This window comes from Vitis vinifera, chromosome 18 (assembly GCF_030704535.1).
Source record: "Vitis vinifera cultivar Pinot Noir 40024 chromosome 18, ASM3070453v1".
NCBI classification, from domain to species: domain Eukaryota; kingdom Viridiplantae; phylum Streptophyta; class Magnoliopsida; order Vitales; family Vitaceae; genus Vitis; species Vitis vinifera.
The window spans coordinates 30088074-30101369 of record NC_081822.1 but is presented as its reverse complement, the minus strand read 5'-3'; the positions used below and the strand labels follow the sequence as shown (position 1 = coordinate 30101369).

The window sequence follows — 13296 nt, the reverse complement described above, 5'->3', positions numbered from 1 at the left end:
TAGCAAAGAACCCCGTGCATCATGACAGGACCAAGCATGTTGAGATTGACAGACACTTCATCACAGAGAAGGTGACTAGTGAGACGGTTAAATTGAACTATGTTCCTACCAAGCACCAAACCGCAGACATCCTCACCAAAGCTTTACCTAGGCCTAACTTCGAAGACTTAACTTGCAAGCTAGGATTATATGATATATATTCTCCAGCTTGAGGGGGAGTGTTGAAATTTGGCATTCAAAGTTAGGGTTTTAATTTAGGAAAATATTTTAGGAATAAAAAAGGAGAGATCATTTAGGATGATTCAGTTTCCTAATTTTAGGAGAGAATCAAGCTAGATTGATATTTTCTTATTCAGTCATTTGTGTATATATATGTGTATGGTGTGTACCTAAAAAATCAATAAAGGAATTCAGAAATTCTTCACCTTGAAAGTTGGGAAATAGTGTCATGAGTTTCTTCACTGGTGCTTGGTTTTCTAGGACTTTTGTCGGCATTCTATCAATATGGTATGCAACTGTTAGTATAGCATCATCCTAATAGCATTTCGATACATTCATTTGGAATAAGAGAGCATGAGCTGCCTCTAAAAGACATCTATTTTTTCTATCAGCCACTCCATGCTATTGTGGGGTATTGACACATGTTGACTGATATAGAATGCCTTCATTGCTCAAGTAATTCATCAACTCTTGATTGAAATATTCTTTACTATTATCATATCTCAGTGTTTGAATTTTGACTCTAAATTGAGTGTTAACAAATTTATGAAATGTAGGAAAAATTAAGGGCACTTCAGACTTGGTTTTCATGAGATAAACCTAAGTGGTCCTAGTGCAATCATCTATAAAAGTAACAAACCAATGAGCACTGGAAATATTGGTAACATGAGATGGGCCCTAAACATCTAAATGAATTAAACCAAATAGGGAAACAAATTGAATCTCTTTTATTGGAAAGCTCACGCGATGTTGTTTAGCAAGAGTATAGCAAGAGTACATGATTCACAATCGAACTTGCTAATGTTTATTTTCTCAAACAAGATAGGGAACAACCTTTTTAACAAAGGCAAGAGGGGTGTTCTAAATGGTCATGCGAAAGAAGGATTTGGTTCAAACCAGTTTTGTGGGTTGAAACCAGGCATTGAGACTCTTCGCCTCCATTTCTCCATTTGGTCTCCAAGTAGTAAAGTTCATCTTTCAATTTACCATGCCCAATCATATTCCCCAAATGATCCTAAAATTAACAACCTGTAAGGGTGAATTTAAAGGAACAATTCAAATCTTTTGTAATTTTTCCAATAGACAATAGATTATAGTTTAAATCTGGGACATGAAAGACAGAGTGTAAGGTTAAGGTGGGTGAAATGTGTATAGATCCTTCACCAGCAACTAAGGAGAATGATCCATCAGCTACCTTGATTTTTTGTTTTCCTGAACATGGTAAGTAGCTGGAAAAAAATTTATACATGTTGGTCTGAATCAATGATCCAGGTATTGGAGTTATTTTGAAAAGAAATTGAAGCCTTTGTACCTAATTGAGTCATGGAACTTGAACCTGAATTTGATGTTTGCATTAGAATCCTCCAACTAGTTCAATTTTTTCAGCTTCTTAATATCAGATTTGTTGAATCCCCAATTGTGCTGATTTTTCTTCAACAACAGTTGTGGATTGGTTTGTCCCAATCCAGTAGGCTGATTTCCTCCTTTGTTGCCAATTTGTTTCAGGTTTTAAGGCTTTCCATGTAGCTTCCAACACATGGCTCATCTTTGTTGGCAATCTCAGGAGATCCTAGGAGCTGTTATCCTAAGTGCTAGTTATAAATATTTGTCCAGCTGTAGAGATAATTGCTAGCTGTAAATATTTGTACAGATGTAGAGATAATTTCTAGCTGTAAATATCTGTATGGCTGTAGAGATTTTTTTCCTATCTATTCTTTCCTTATCTATTCTTTTGTAATCTGTCTATATAATGTATTCTTGTACATGTATTTTAAATATATCACCAGAATAATTTCTTAATTAGCCCAAACGGGATTCTTTAGTCTTGATTTGTTGCATTAGTCACACCACATTTTATCCTTGTCCATTGACTTCTTGTTGTCACTTGCATTTTGATTTTGTTTAGCCACTGCTAGAGCAAAATTTTCTGTTGTAAAGACTTCCACAATTTTCAGTTTTGTTGCCAATCAATTTTTTACAACTTTCCTCCCCATGAATGTGTGAAAAAGCTTCATCAAGATCAGGAAAAAGGTCTTTTCCTAGTATTCTTTCCCATCCTTGATCAAATTCAGGATTACTTGTCCCAACAAAAATCGAAAGACTCGTCCCATTTCCAGCATTTCCATCTTCTTTGAATCAGCAGCAAACTCCATCTCCATGTTTTGGTAGAGATCTAACTCCATCAATAACCCTTTGAGAGAGTTATAGTATTCCGTGACACTTGAAGTCCCTTGCTTGGTATTCATAATCTGTTGCTTGTTCTGAAAAACTTGGGAGGTGAAACCAACCTTTGAACGGTCTTATTAACAACCTCCCAAATGTCTTTAGCCATGGGAAAAAGTAGATATGTCTTACTAATCTCAGGTTGCATGGAGTGTAGTAGCTAAGACTTTCAAGTGGCGGTTTTGCTGTCCCAATAACATATTTGAATTTCCCATTGCTTCTCAAAGAAATTTGCAGAGCATATGGATGCCTCTTTAGTTTTGATGTGGTGATTTGCAGAGTAGGATTTTCAGAGTGTATGGATGCCTGGGCGGTGAAAGAAGCTATTAATGAAGTGGTGTTGGTGGGCTTAGGTGTTTCAAACATGGTTGAAGGAGAATATGACGGTAGGAGCTGAATGAGGAGATTTTTTTAGGTGGTCACAAAAAAATAACAACAATGAAGGTTGTGAACAGAAAAATAAATGGAAAAGGTAACAACGATGAAGGTCATGAAGTAGGACACAAAATGCTGGCTATTAACTCTACCTAAACAGAATAATAATGAAGGTTGCCAGTAAACCTAAGAGCCTAAATGGCTATGATACCATGTAAACTTGTGAAAGAGTGATAAAAAAAATGATTTGTTACTTAGAAAAAAATATTACAAGATATATAGAATACACTAGTTAACCTATAAAGTTCTAAACTAGGAAAAAAAATCCTAACTTCCTATACATAGCAGAACACATCAATGGGAATAATATAGCTGTAAATATACAGTTAATCACAGAAAAAATGTCTATCCCAATGAATTATTGCATATTCTAACAAAGATCATAAAATATGTCTAGTTCATGCCATAAACATTTTAGAATGCTATTATAGCTAGTAAACTCTGATCTCCTTGCTCGGTCTCTCAAGTCTTCATCTCAATATCAAATACTTGTGCTGAGTTGTGCAAATTTGAGTAGGTTTCACTTACAACATCCCACAATTGTTTTGAGGTTGACAAGAAGAGAAAGCATTGTCCAATCTCAAGCTCCATAGAATACACCGGCAATTTCATAATCATAGAATTTATTAATTCCACAATGAAAAACCTGGATCATCTTCTAATTGAATTGGTATAATGAGCCTATCAATTAAATTATCTTCACTTTTCCTCTAATAAAAGTTTCACGAATTGAGACCATTGCAAGAATTCTTGTCTATTCAATCGGTGTTAGGTGATTTGCAGGGAATAATTGTCTCCAAAACTTTGTACTAGAATTGTTTTATCAGATTTCATATTTTCTCTAGAAACTTCATCTTCACTTACTCCTAATAGCTAAATCATTCCAAACAGATGAAAGAAATAGAAGAATAATCTTCTATAATCTGGTGAAGAAACTAGATTGCAAATAAGTCACTAGTCTTGGGAAAGAACCAGCTCTGATGCTGTGAACAAGATTGGAAAGAAGAATGAAAAATTCTTAATATTTTTTTTCATTTAGGAAATAGGAATACGGATATCTATTTATATACAACTATCTGTACTAAATTATAGCTATAAAATAGGAACTAACAAACCATACAACTAACTTACTATATGTTAGGAACAAACACCTTTTTTTTAACACAAATAAATAAAATTGATCCTAACTTTCTGTACTAAATTAGAATAAAACTAGTTTCTAGAACTTTAGAAATCCTTAACGGTAATTCTTCTTTGATGTCAGTATTTACATAGGTCTGTCAGTATTTGCATAGGCCTATAATCATAAAGTTTCATGCAGATGAAGGTTGTCTGAAATCTCAAACCCTGATCTAATGTCAAATGGGTTGAATGACCAGCCCATTGAAGGATTAGGCTGTGTCGACAGTCTTTCATGCCATGTTGCATTGAGCTTGAAGACTTGGCCTGTCATGCCAACACAATCCTTCACACCATGCTATATTGAGGTTGAAGACATGGCTTGTGGAAATTGCTCTATAGACCCAACGGATATAAATTGCTAGTTTTTCAATTGTTTTCCAATGCATCCAAAAAATAATAATAATAATAATCTTTTATCTCATTTCTTTATTTATTTATTGCACAATTTTCTCTACATTCTCTAACAATCTTTCCAAATCTCTAAATTCATACACTATTTTTGTTTTATCTTTGGTATACTAGCTTCTACACCTATTTTGTTTTTCCATTGATTGTACTTTGTTGATATGCACCTCAAGGAGCAGGAAACCTATTGAACTACGATATGAGCATCTAAGGCTAGTAAATGTGAAAGAAAACAACATGTCTTTTTCAAAAGCAATTCAGGTAGTGGTCAATCTAGTGATGCGCTAACACATCTTTGACAAATGCAAAGTATTTAATTATCGAATCCAATCTGCCAATTGTGTGAAAGATATGTTCATGTGCTATCAAAGAAACAATGGGCCAATTGATCAATAAATTCTTCAATTATAAATGCGTCCCTCCACTAAGGCATCTTCCTATCATTTCAAAAACAAGATAATTGTACCACAACAAGCACGTGATTATAAGTTTACAATTACTATTAACAATAGAAAAATTCTTATTAATTATGCCTATAATCTTAACTTTTTTCATTAAGTTTCAATATTATAGGTATATCAATATTATAGGTATAGGTATAGCAACTCCATATCCTTATGAGATGAAGTATAAGCACTCAGATATTGAACACAAAGATAGAATATGTCAAAGACATAGTTGCACTATAATGTTGAAGTTGGCATTATCAATCTCTCAATGTATTCTAAATACACCACACTATTCCTGATGGATGCCTCTACCCAAATAAAAGATCACAAGCATATAGACTTGGAAATAATGGGAATAATTAATGCTTTAAATACCTTTAGGTTGTTTTTAAACAAACCTTTCACTATAAGAACAAATTGACATAGTTACTTTTTACAATAAACAACGTGAAAAAGTAGAAGTACTAGAAGAGTTTAAATCTTGTAGATATACTATTACATGTAATGGCTATATAGTACATTTTGAACATATTAAAGATAAAGATAATCATTTAGCATATTTTTTTTATCTTGAAAGTTTAATAATATATTGTTACAAAACAATGATGGTTGCTCAAAGGAATTCTTAACTATTAGGGATCAATCCCTACAACCATTCCACAAGGGGCCACTAAAGCTTTTAAGAGTGGCAAACCACATGTTAACATTTTTCCTATCAACAATGTAGATTTAGGAATTCCTTAATCACATTACAGAATTATTTTGTTGAAAAAGAATAATGGACTTCTTTCTTTGTTATTCTAAGAGGATTTCAAGTAGGAGTATATTTTCAATTTCCAATATTTCAATGATTTTACTCTTTTAATGAAGCTCAGAAGTTTGCTCAAAATAATTTAGGAAGTGGATAAGCTTAGAAGTTTGCTCAAAATAATTTAGGAAGTGGATATTTTGTTCATCCAAATGTTTTTAAGTTTAGTCTATGTTTGTCTGCATCATTGATTACGATTGCCCAACAATGAGATTCTTTAAGTGCTCATAATGCTCTATTGTTGTTGACAAAAAGCTATTGAGCTTGATCAAAGGTTGATAGGAAGGATTCTCACCTCTCCATTTACGAAGGCAAAGGATCACTTCTTTAAATTCCCAAGGCAAAAGAGGGTTCCTCATATGTGAGATGGAGGCCTCTTCTTCAAATTCTACAAGATGTTCCTCATATGTTAGATGGATGCCTTCTTAAATTGTCTAAGGCAAAGGAAGGTCCTTTTCCTTAAATTGTAGAAGGTTTTCCTCTTTAATCTTTTTTTTTTTTTTATAGTAAAAAGGAGAATATATTAAAGATGCCTAGAAAAAGGCTCATCAAAGTACACACGAAGTATACAATTAAGGCCAAATGGCAAGCAAGAGAAGGAAAATAAAAACAAACACCCACCTTCTTAACAACTACCAACCACCAAGCGAGTTGCAATGCCCCTAACAGGAGCCCCCCAAACCATGGAACTCCCCCAACCTACACCTAGTAATACACACTTGGAAAAATCACAATTTCCTCTTTAATTACCAATACACTTAAAATATACACAATAACCAATTTAGATTTCCTAGAGATTGAACTGACATAGACAAATTTATTTGTAGATACTTGTCGATACTTTCAAATACGATGCAAGAAAGCCCTTCACTAAACATCATATTATATCATTCATGCATAGAAAGACTAGTTTTGGTTTAAGCCTAACGCATATGTACATGTTGATCTTCCAAACTAAGAATAAAAAAGTAATAAATAGAACCACATCTTTGCTACCCTTATGAAATAATCTATAAGCGTTATATTCCCATAAACTAAGCATTAGATGAAGCTTAAAAAATAACACACATACATAGGATATGCCCTAAAAAAACATTCAAGACAAAAGATAAGATAATTATCAATAATAGCATATGAGATCCTTAAAAAAAATAAAATGAAAAATTCAAGCATGCAAAGATAAGATCAGAAGAAAACAATACCTCTTCCAACAGTGCTAAATATCTTGCTTCATAAAAGTGCAGTGTCTTACTCTCAGATGGAATAAGAACCTATTTAAAGAAAAAGAAAGACTTTCAAATAATAACATAGACAATAATGGATTCAATATTTTTTCCCTAAAACAATAAATAAGTCGCATTTTTCATACAAAGTGGTAAAAAAAAAATCATGATGTTTAGAATTATACCTCTTAAATGAAACAAAATATATTCTTGATTTCTCAATTTTAAAAGATATATATATACATGTATTGTATTTGTAGGGGGAGTGTTAGATAGCATGTATATATATACCCAAGTCCAATGTGTATTATTATCATTTTTTAATAACAAAAATTAGGGATTCTCCCTTTTCTCTCTTTTCACATGGTATCAAAGCCTAGGGAGAAAAAAAACCTAATCATTTCTGGTTTATCCGTGAATCAATTCTGGAAAACCTTTCAGTGACCGTTTCAAATAATAACATAGACAATAATGGATTCAATATTTTTTCCCTAAAACAATAAATAAGTCGCATTTTTCATACAAAGTGGTAAAAAAAAATCATGATGTTTAGAATTATACCTCTAAAATGAAACAAAATATATTCTTGATTTCTCAATTTTAAAAGATATATATATATACATTTATTGTATTTGTAGGGGGAGTGTTAGATAGCATGTATATATATACCCAAGTCCAATGTGTATTATTATCAGTTTTTAATAACAAAAATTAGGGATTCTCCCTTTTCTCTCTTTTCACATGGTATCAGAGCCTAGGGAGAAAAAAAAACCTAATCATTTCTGGTTTATCTGTGAATCAATTCTAGGAAACCTTTCAGTGATCATGTTTCATTCCGGTGACCTTCCCCATCTCCTAAAGCTTTCTGGTCAACCGTATCGCTGTCAAAAAACCCTCACCGCCGGCAACTTTTTCGGCGAAGACCTTTTCCGACACCAACCATACCATCAGGTGCACAAAGAGGAGATCTTCAAGTTTTGTCAAAGCACCGGAGGGAGATTCTTAGTCACGCGCATTTCTTCTCCAGCGGCCTAAACCTCACACGCCGGCACGTGAGGGCGCATGGAGCAATTTCCGACAACGCGCTTCCACCTCCAACCTCGCCTGACGCCGTCTAGCCACTCTCCATTTGTGCTTGTGTCATTCGAGCCCTACAAGTGCATTTTTTAGGGTTTTTTGTCTCTACCGACCCTCTAAACAACCTTTCCGACAACCTCCGGTGACTTCCCCTCCACCCCGAGCCCTGCACGTGTCTTCGGAAGTGTTCTTCTACCCTTCTAGTAGTGCCACGTTTGTTTTTCTTTACTATTTGGTCTCTCATAGCCGTAGATCCTTGGTTTTCTCTTCTTTCAGCTGCGATCTGAAGTCGTATTAAGACTCTCTTCAATCCAAATAAGTAGATATGACTACTAAAAGTTCCATTTTTTCCTCTGTTATATCTGGATCTCCTATGATTACTTTAGAGAAATTGGTTGGCAGTGAAAATTATTTGTCCTGGTCTGCCTCTATGGAGCTTTGGTTTATGGGTCAAGGTTATAAGGATCACCTTGTTACGCAGGAGGCAAATATCCCTAAGGTTGACAAAGTACAATGGAGGAAAATAGATGCACAGTTATGTAGTGTGTTATGGCAATCAGTTGATCCTAAGATTCTGCTTCATCTTCGGGCCTACAAAACATGCTTTAAATTTTGGAATCAGGCGAAAGGGTTATACACGAATGATATCCAACGTCTTTATAAGGTGGCTTCTTCTATTGTCAATGTCAGACAACAAGACATGGATTTATCAACTTATAGTGGCTAGATTGCCTCTCTTAAGGAGGAATTCTTGACCGTGATGCCTCTTACTACTAATGTTGGGGATCAACGAATACAGATTGACAAGTTCTTCATGGTTCTTACGCTTATTGGCCTCCAACCAGATCTTGAGACCGTCCGCGATCAGATTCTTGGTAGTTCCTCTGTTCCATCCTTGGATAATGTGTTTGCTCGCCTCCTCCGTATCTCCTCCACTCAGACTTTGACTTTGCCATCTGATAACACTTTAGATTCTTCTGTGTTAGTTTCTCAAACTAACTCTCGAGGAGGACGCAGTGGTAACCGAGGTAAAGGCCAACGTCCTCATTGCACCTATTGCAATAAGCTTGGCCACACTCGTGATCGGTGTTATCAGTTACATGGGCAGCCTCCCCGCACTACCCACGTGGCCCAGTCATCTGATCCTTAGCCGCCTCAGCCTCCGAGCTCCTCCACATCTCAAGGTATTTCCCTCACTGACAGTGAATATGATGACTATCTCCGCTATTAGGCCACCAAGTCAGCTTCTGTTACTTCTGTTGCCCAGACAGGTAATGCTTCGGCCCATCTTACCCACACATCTTCTCTTGGATCTTGGATTCTGGATTCTAACACTTCTGATCACATATCTAGTAATAAGGATCTTTTCTCTTCTATTACTACTACCTCTACCTTACCTATTGTTACCTTAGCTAATGGTTCTCAAACTGTGACTAAAGGCATTGGTTTGGCACATCCTCTCCCTTCTCTACCTCTCACTTTTGTCCTTTATACTCCCGAGTGTTCCTTTAATCTTATCTCCATCAGCAAAATCACTCGTACTCTTAACTGCTCTATTACTTTTTTTGATAAATTTGTGACCTTGCAGGCCCGGAGTACGGGGAAGACGATTGGCATAGGACGTGAGTCTCAAGGCCTCTATCACCTCACCTAGCCTTCAACTCTTACATTTTGCATTTCCACTGATGCTCCCCTCCTCATCCAGAGTCGCCTGGGCCACCCTAGTCTATCCAAGTTCCAAAAAATGGTCCCTCCTTTTTCATTTTTGTCGTCGCTTGCATGTGAGTCCTGTCAGCTTGGGAAACATACTCGTGTCTCGTTCCCAAAGCGTTTGAATAATCGGGCAAAGTCTCATTTTGAACTTGTCCACACTGATGTTTGGGGTCCTTGTCGAACCGTGTCTACTTTAGGATTTCAGTATTTTGTCACTTTCATTGATGACTATTCTCGATGTACTTGGTTATTTTTAATGAAAAATCGAGCTAAGTTACTCTCTATTTTCCAGAAATTTTATACTGAAATCCAAACCCAGTTCAATATTTCTATTCGTGTGTTAAAAAAAAAAAAAAAAAATTTCCTCATAAGAGAGAGCGAGAGTGAGCACGCGAGCGAAGGCGATGAGGGAGAGAGCTGAGCTGAGAATTGTGGGAAGAGGAAGGGAAGCAGATTTGTGGTGGAATCGAAGGTGTTCGAAGTAGAAGCCGAGGAGAGAAAAGGCAAGATCCAAGTTATCATCTCGGAAAACAAGGGAGGGATCTTGTCTTGGGTCCACCTGGGCCCGGCGAGTGTGGGGTTGTTTATAGAAGGGCTGATTCAGTGCATAAGGGATGGGAAAGAAGGAAGATGGGAAAGCGGTTGGAAGGAAAAAGGGAGGAATTACTCTCTGGTGAGAGAGGTTAACAGGGTAGGGTGTTTCATCCGCCTAGGGGTAACCGATATGGAGAAGAGGAGATTTAGCATTTGTATTCCAAAAGCTAGGGGGGAGAAGGGGGGATGGGTTTTTATGGTGGAGTCCTTGCGGAATGTGGGATTTTGGTTCGAAAAAAAGGAAAATAACCAAGAAGTGAGGGTCACAGGCAAGTCGTATGCGGAGGTGGTAAAGGAACTGGAGTAATGTGAGTAGATTGAAGCATTGCTTGGTAGGAAAATGGAATCCTAGATCAGCACGAGAAGAGGACTTGGAGAGGTTAGGGTGGTCAGTGGCAAGTGCATGGGGGTTGAAAGGTAAATTAGGCATGGCTAGACTGGGTAAGGGATGTGTTCTTCTGGAGTTTGAGATTGTGGAGGAAGCTAAGAGGGTCCTAGCCTCGGGGGAGAGATCAGTGGGAGGGATTCAGTTGGGATTGGAGCAGTGGAGTCCGAAATTTGGATGTTCAACAGAGAAAAAAGCTAGGAATGAAGCTTGGGTAAGGATTCTAGGTCTCTCAATTTCGTTATGGGTTCCGTCAATTCTGAGGAGAGTGAGGGAAGCGTGCGACGGGTTCTTAGGCATCGACTCCTCAACGGAAAGGAAGGAGGATCTTGAGTGGGCCAAGGTTCTGATAAAAACGAATGGGGAGGATTTGCCGAGTACGTTGGAGATCGGGGTTGAGGGGGAGGTCTACGCCCTATTTTTGTGGTAGGAGATCTCGTCGTCGCTGAGGAAGAAATAGGGGGACAATCGAGACTGGTTTGGACGGCAGAATGGGGAGGTTAGGGGTGATGGAGATACACGCGCAGGGTTGCGCGTGGGACAAATGTCGGACGCTTGGCCCAAGGCACAACGCCGATTAGATGATACGATGGGAGGGCAGGTGGGAGGGGAGGGCAGAGAAGATTTTGAAAATCGGGCCCATCTCGGGCAGGTGGTCCCGTCATAGTTCTGGATCCGCGGGTGATGGGCTGAGTTCGTTTGGCCCGGTTGAAGGTCCCGTGGGCTTGAAGTGGGCCGATGGGCCATCTGTGCAAGGCCCGTCATTTTTAAAGGGGGCTGAGTCGATTGTTGTAGGGCTAGCGTGTGGGCCGTCTGAGGGGGCGGGCCTCCGATGGGTTGGAGCTTTTGTCTCATGGGCTTGCAATCACGCTAGGGGACAGTCCTGGGCCTTCTCAGGCCCAACTCTACAGAGGTGATGCAGCCCGTCTGGTTTTTAATCTGGAGATGGATTTCATAAGGTGCCGAGAGAAGGAGGAAAGAAGGAAGCAGCAGCCGGTCGTCCAGAGTTCAATGGCAGAGTGTGCGATAGTGGAAGAAGCTTCAAGGTATGGGGTTGATTCAAACTTGTGGGATTTAAGGGTTGCGGGGTCCTCTCTTTCCTTTTCTATTTTTTTTTGTCGGACTCCGAAGGGGGAGTTTTATGACCACTCGGGGGAGATGAGGGAGAACCTTCAGGAAGAAAACATGTTGAGCTTGGCAGTTGCAGGGGGGTCTACAGTGAGTGGAAAGGGCTGCTGGGATTTGGTTGAGGTTAATTGCGCCGCTATAGAGGTTCAAAACCTGGAGTGGAATTCAGTTCAGGCCGAGCCCTAAGATCTCAGGGGTGAGAAGGAGATTAATTGGGAGGAGAGTAGTTTGGCCAATTTTAGCAAGTTTTTGGGATTTTCAACAGAAGGCCTAGAAAAGGAAATCCTAGGTTTTTTTATCAAGATTAGAAAAAGACGGGAAAGGATAAACAGCAAAGGGATGTTGGAGAAATCGAAATTCGAAAGGGAGCTCAAAAGGTTGGAGTGTTCAATCAATTACAAGGGGAATGTTAAGAAGAACAGTCATCTAACGGGTAGAGGGGGTCAACTAACGATTGTATAATGAATCTCAAACTTTTGAGTTGGAATGTAAGGGGTGTGAACGACAATAATAAAAGGAGGATAATAAAGTCTTTTGTTAAGAAACAGAAGGTGGACTTGCTCTGTATCCAGGAGGCAAAAATCCAATTAATGACAGAAGGGGTGGTGAAAAGTTTAGGGGTAGGGAGATTTTTAGACTGGGAGAGAGCTTTAAAAGCTGTTGGATCGGTTGGAGGTGTGTTGATTTGCTGGGACAAAAGGTCCTTAGAAATATTGGAGTGAGAGAAGGGTCAATTCTCAATTTCATGTAAATTCAGAAATGTTGAAAATGAGGTAGTCTGGGTGTTTACGGGAGTTTATGGCCCTTTCACCAAAGAGGATAGGGAGTGCCTTTGGGATGAATTTGGGGCAATCAGAGGAATTTGGGGAGAACCCTGGTGTGTAGAGGGAGATTTTAATATTATTTTATCCCAAGGGGAAAGAAGTAGACAAGAGAACCACCTCAGCTATGAGGAGGTTTGCTCAGGTTTTAGATGACCTTAAGCTTGTTGACCTTCCCCTACAAGGAGGATATTTTACTTGGAGTGGAGGGCTTCATAATCAAGCCTGGGCTAGGTTGGACAAATTTCTAGTTTCTCCCAGCTGGCTTGATCAGTTCAGCAATGTGATCCAGAAGAGACTACCTCGACCTATTTCGGATCATTTCCTAATTCTAATCGAGGGGGGTGGCATAAGAAGAGGCCTTTCACCTTCTAGGTTCGAGAATATGTGGTTGAAAGTGGAAGGGTTTAAAGACCTTATGCGGAGCTGGTGGCAGGAGATGTCGGTCAGTGGAAGGGCTAGCTATAAGCTGGCTACAAAATTGAAGGTGATTAAGCACAACTTAAAAATCTGGAATAGGGAGGTGTTTGGGAGTTTGGAGAGTAATAAATTGGTTGCTTTACAACAAGTGGAATATTGGGATCAAGTGGAAAGCGAGAGGAGGAAACCTCTATTAAAAAAGAAGCAAAAGAAG

At 38.3% G+C, this 13296-nt stretch overlaps 1 protein-coding gene across 7 annotated transcripts in view; it reads right to left on the bottom strand.

Annotated features, from left to right (window-relative positions):
• The window catches only part of LOC100244294 (uncharacterized), a 63389-nt gene that overhangs the window by 33797 nt on the left and 16296 nt on the right, over positions 1-13296 (bottom strand). For 3 of the 7 annotated variants that reach the window (XM_059734632.1, XM_010667109.2, XM_010667110.2), the window contains exons 2-3: positions 6924-6992; positions 6343-6420 (exon numbers count right to left, since the gene is read on the bottom strand). The exons of 1 other annotated variant lie outside the window; for it this stretch is intronic. In XM_059734632.1, coding sequence (XP_059590615.1) covers positions 6343-6420; positions 6924-6992 — 147 coding nt within the window. The remainder of the gene's footprint in view (positions 1-6342; positions 6421-6923; positions 6993-13296) is intronic. 3 more of the 7 variants (XM_059734635.1, XM_059734633.1, XM_002264689.5) reach the window with 1 other exon arrangement.